This window comes from Microtus ochrogaster, chromosome 2 (assembly GCF_000317375.1).
Source record: "Microtus ochrogaster isolate Prairie Vole_2 chromosome 2, MicOch1.0, whole genome shotgun sequence".
NCBI lineage: Eukaryota > Metazoa > Chordata > Mammalia > Rodentia > Cricetidae > Microtus > Microtus ochrogaster.
The window spans coordinates 45,885,698-45,890,710 of NC_022010.1; the positions used below are offsets into that span (position 1 = coordinate 45,885,698).

The window sequence follows — 5,013 nt, forward strand, 5'->3', positions numbered from 1 at the left end:
AAGTTCTCAATTTTAAGATAATGAAATTTTCTTTTCCACAAATCTTTTGTCCAAACACTAGATAAATAATTATTATTCATTTGTGTCACTTCTGAAATAAAGAGAAGCCCAACTATATCAAACTGAACAGGGATTTTCATAGTAGTATGGGAATATATTTGTAATGTTTTGAGATTATTATAAAGTAATATCATTGAACTTTCATCTTTCTGAATGGCATTTAATTTTTTGTTGAAGTCATTCCCTACATGTACTAAAAAAGTCGTATGAAAAAGGACCAATTTTACATCAGATGGTTTTTAATTCTCAGAGAAATTTGAAAGAGCTTTCTATTTTATCTTATAATTCTTAGTCAAGTGCCAATGGAAAATCTATTTTATAAATTATAATCAATTTGGAAGTTGGAGAAAATCATATTTGATGAATTCAAGCTGGCACAAAAACATATTTAGAGGAAAATATTAAATTTATAAGTAATATTCCTGGTGGTTTCATCTTCAAGAAGTCTGAGATTTAAATATCAGAAATATTTTAAATAAACCAAAAACTAAGTGACATTCCTCTGCTGCTGCAAAACTTTTCCTCTGTCCCTGAATTTAGAGTACAGATATGGTCAGTAACTACCCAAATCACTGTTCCTATGGAAATGCCTCATAGAGCCAACTGCCAGTCTAAAGAAAACATGTAGCACAGAATAAATGCCCAATAAATCTCAAACAAGTGTCGTGTAGTGTAAAAGGGAAGCTATACATTGTTGTGAACTTTAAATAAGCGTAAGAACCATACAACCAAGTAACAGCATGGTAACATTGAGCCTTAGAAAGACTGAAAGTGGACCTCAAAGAGATACTGTTTTCACAGAGGAAAGTGGTCTGGAGGCTGAATGACTAACCTATGTCATGGTATTCCTCAATGCTTAGGAAGCACACAATGGTGTCTGTTAGTACTTCTACCTGCCGATGTCACTGTTACAATAGGCACCTGCTCACTGATTCTGCTGTGAGTTTGCCCACCATAAAACGGTGGTACATAGAAAACATGAGTGTTTTCTGTATCAAAGATTACTGTAGACTTGTCAAAGTTACAGAACACTTCAGAAATCAAAGCAAAATATTTATTTGTTAACCAAAGTTATAGTTTCTGATTTTTAGAGTAATGGTTATTGTAGACAATTTGAAAATGGGGAAACTGCAAAGATGAAAATCATGAATTGTAATTTTCATTGCATAAAAAACTAGTATTGACATTTTCATAATTTCTGTGCTTTCTATCATAGATAGATATATATATATTTGGAGACTATGATTATGTATAAGCATTGTTTATATATAAAATATTGTTTTAATATTCTGTTGTATCTATTTCATCACTTAAATATTTTAGCAGTGATTGTGCAAGATGCCGTCATAGGGGTGAATGACATTTCCTAATTATGCATACCACTTAGCTGAAATACTATTCTCACCACTAAGAAAATCACAGTGGGAGTCATTACATGTAATTTTTTCTTGTGTTTTTTAAATTTATTTCAGATACCTTCATCACTACTATTCAAAGGCTGTAAACATTTAAGCATTTCATCCTTTACTACTGAGTAATTTCCCAGGGATACCACCAATTTTTCATTCCATACTGTACAGATAAAATTTCATTTTGAAAAATCTTGCTGTTTCGATGGGCAAAATAAAAAAATTCATGTCATTGTTTCAAATAATATGTTTCTGGTTAGGAAGTCAGTCATTTCTGATTCATTAAAACATTGTTAGTATTGCCAGGCGGTGGAGGCGCACGCCTTTAATCCCAGCACTCGGGAGGCAGAGGCAGGCAGATCTCTGTGAGTTCGAGGCCAGCCTGGTCTAGAAGAGCTAGTTACATTTATCTGTTTTCCAACAATCCTGACAAGTGGTATGCTTTACATAGAAAAGGACTACAAAAAACATTCATTTCTTTTTGACATTTGATTTTACTCATAACTTTTTCATCCAACTGTTACCCTTAGGATTTCTCAAATTTCTTCTAATAACATTTACACTTATATATATGTACGTATGTATATATACTATATGTGACATATATTATACATTATATATTATATTATATTATATATGACATATATTATATATCTTGAATATTTTTCTATTGCCAGCATAAGTGATATTACAAATAATCTGGAAGTCCTGAAACAGTCCTTATTCTTCGCTCCTCCCACACACCTCTCTTTCTGTGTCTGTCATTCTCTCACACTGTCTCTTGAAATCTCTATTCTTTATGTTGCTGCTCATTCTTGGTCTCTTGACCCCTTCCCTGTGTCAGCCATTTGATTGTGCATCCCAACTCTCAGAAGAAAATCATTTATAAACATCTCCTGTTCACTGAAGTGCTTTATTTTTAGTGTAAACGCCAGTAACATTAGAAAGGGGGGAAGTTATAAAAGAGAGAAAATTAATAAGAACATATACATAAATATGCTTTGTGATAGACTACACATAACATATAAATTACCATTTTAGGCTACCCAACTGTGTAGTTCAACAGCATTAGGTGAATTAATTTGTGCAACTGTCACCACTACTCATCTGCAGAATTACTCCATCTTCCCAAACAGAAAATGGATGCTCATTAAACAAGGTTGTTCCCAGTTCCCTCAACAATCACATTTATAGTCTCTTTCTCTGAATTTGTCTAATGTAGGTATCTCACTTAAGTAAAATTACAGAGTGTATCCATTATTGTCTGCCTTCCTTTATTTAGTTATTAAAATTGACCTATGTTGTAACATGTCTAATCCTATATAAAAATAGCTAATATACACATATTATATCCATTATCTGCCCATGCATCTGGTTTCTTGACACCTTTTGGATATTGCTGCAATCAATAATGTAGCAAGGATAGTTTTCTGAACATTATCCTTGGTTGAAACAAATACAGTCACTGAATTTGTTTAGGAAAATATAAGTTAGATTATAAAATTATAAAGCAATTTTCACAAGAAATGTTTTGTTCTATTTATAAATAAGCAAAATACAACTTATATGTATCCAATATGAAGTTTTCCTTGAAAATGTGATGGACTAGTGTTTAATAAATGGGTTTGAAAGGAATAATTTAGGGAGGGAATGTAGCTTGGTACTGAAGCCACTTGCATAGCATGTGCAATGCACTGGGTTCAATCTCCAGCCCAAAAAAGAAAGAATAATTATGCTAATATTTGGACATGTTACTCTACTCAAGCCCAGATGACTTGCAAAGGTGTTATCCAGTATGTATCTCCTCCTTTAAAACAAAGAGAATTTAATTGTGTTTTGGGCAAAGAGAGTTTAATTGTGTTTTGGGCACACAGCAAACTAGTACTTTATTTCCCAACTTTTTTTTTTTCAGAGAATCAGAAATGGTTGAAGAAAATCACACCATGAAGCATGAGTTTATCCTCACAGGATTTACAGACTATCCAGAAATGAAGGCCCTTCTGTTTGTGGTATTTTTTGTCATCTATCTAATCACCATGGTAGGGAATATGGGCCTGATGATTCTGATTTCCAAAGAACGTTCTCTTCACACACCAATGTACATCTTTCTGGGCAACCTGGCTCTCGTGGATTCTTGCTGTGCTTGTGCTATTACTCCTAAAATGTTGGGGAACTTTTTTTCTCAGGACAGAATAATCTCTCTGTATGAATGCATGGCACAGTTTTATTTTCTTTGCACTGTTGAAACTGCAGACTGCTTCCTCCTGGCAGCAATGGCCTATGACCGCTATGTGGCCATATGCAACCCACTGCAGTACCACACCATGATGTCCAAGAAGCTCTGCCTTCAGATGACCACAGGGGCCTTCATAGCTGGAAACCTGCATTCCATGATTCATGTGGGGCTACTATTTAGACTGGCATTCTGTGGGTCTAATCACATCAACCACTTTTATTGTGACATTCTTCCTTTGTACAGACTCTCCTGTGTTGATCCCTATGTCAACGAGCTTGTGCTGTTTGTCTTCTCAGGCTCAATTCAAGTTTTCACAATAGGCAGTGTCCTCATATCTTACCTTTACATTGTTTTTACAATTTTCCAAATGAAGTCCAAAGAGGGGAGGATCAAAGCCTTCTCTACCTGTGCGTCTCACTTTCTGTCTGTCTCATTATTCTATGGATCTCTTTTCTTCATGTACATTAGGCCAAATTTGCTAGAAGAAGGAGATAAAGATATACCAGCTGCTATTTTGTTTACAATAGTAGTTCCCTTACTAAATCCTTTTATTTATAGCTTGAGAAATAAAGAAGTAAAGAACGTCTTGAAAAAAATTCTGATGAAAAAAATAAACTCAAGAAGTTTTAAACAAGCATCTGCTATAGCTTAAAGACTTGACTCAGCAGAAACTTCCCCTGAATTACAGAGGGGAAATGCTTGTAAACTGTATATAGTATCATAATGCAAAGTATCATAATGGTTTTAAATTAAGCAGCAGGGTGCCAGGTGGAAATAGAGTTGAAGGTTAAATTGGGGTGGATCTTAGTGGGTATTAGGAGGAAAATGAAAAGTAAACTTTGAAATTCAAATAGTCTGCTGCCAGGCTTATGGCCATTATCAATATTGGGGATGGTTACCATCCAAAAGACAAGGTGACTTAGGGCTAAAATATAAGTTACCATCGTAAAAGCATTTATAATCAACTTGCTTCAGTAGCCTAGAGCATGAGTAAGTAGATAAGCTAAGAGGCATTAGGACCTCTGAAATGTCACCAAATCCAAGCATTAAACCCAAGAGCAACAAAATTGTGGTGGGCGAACATTGAGGAACTTTTCTGACAGCCTTTGGAGAATAATGTCTGTTGAAGACGGAATTAGGGAAGAAATGGATGCACTCCCACAGAAATAAATATTAAATGTGTATATCAGATTTGTCATCAAAATGCATCACTAATTCAGAATGCTTATTTTCAAATGTTTTTACTCCAATGTATATATACATAGTTTCAATAACACAAAGTTCTACACAATTAAACCTCATGCACAA

At 34.3% G+C, this 5,013-nt stretch overlaps 1 protein-coding gene across 1 annotated transcript; it reads left to right on the forward strand.

The window, feature by feature from the left end:
* Window positions 1-3,391: 3,391 nt before the first annotated feature.
* Window positions 3,392-4,357, forward strand: LOC101983655 (olfactory receptor 5K1). The gene has a single exon (XM_005344929.2). The coding sequence runs from the start codon at window positions 3,392-3,394 to the stop codon at window positions 4,355-4,357; it is 966 nt and encodes a 321-aa protein (XP_005344986.1).
* Window positions 4,358-5,013: the final 656 nt, after the last annotated feature.

Bases quoted from the DNA above. Each gene is read 5' to 3' on its own strand.
- LOC101983655 (XM_005344929.2), top strand. From the start codon at position 3,392: ATGGTTGAAGAAAATCACACCATGAAGCATGAGTTTATCCTCACAGGA.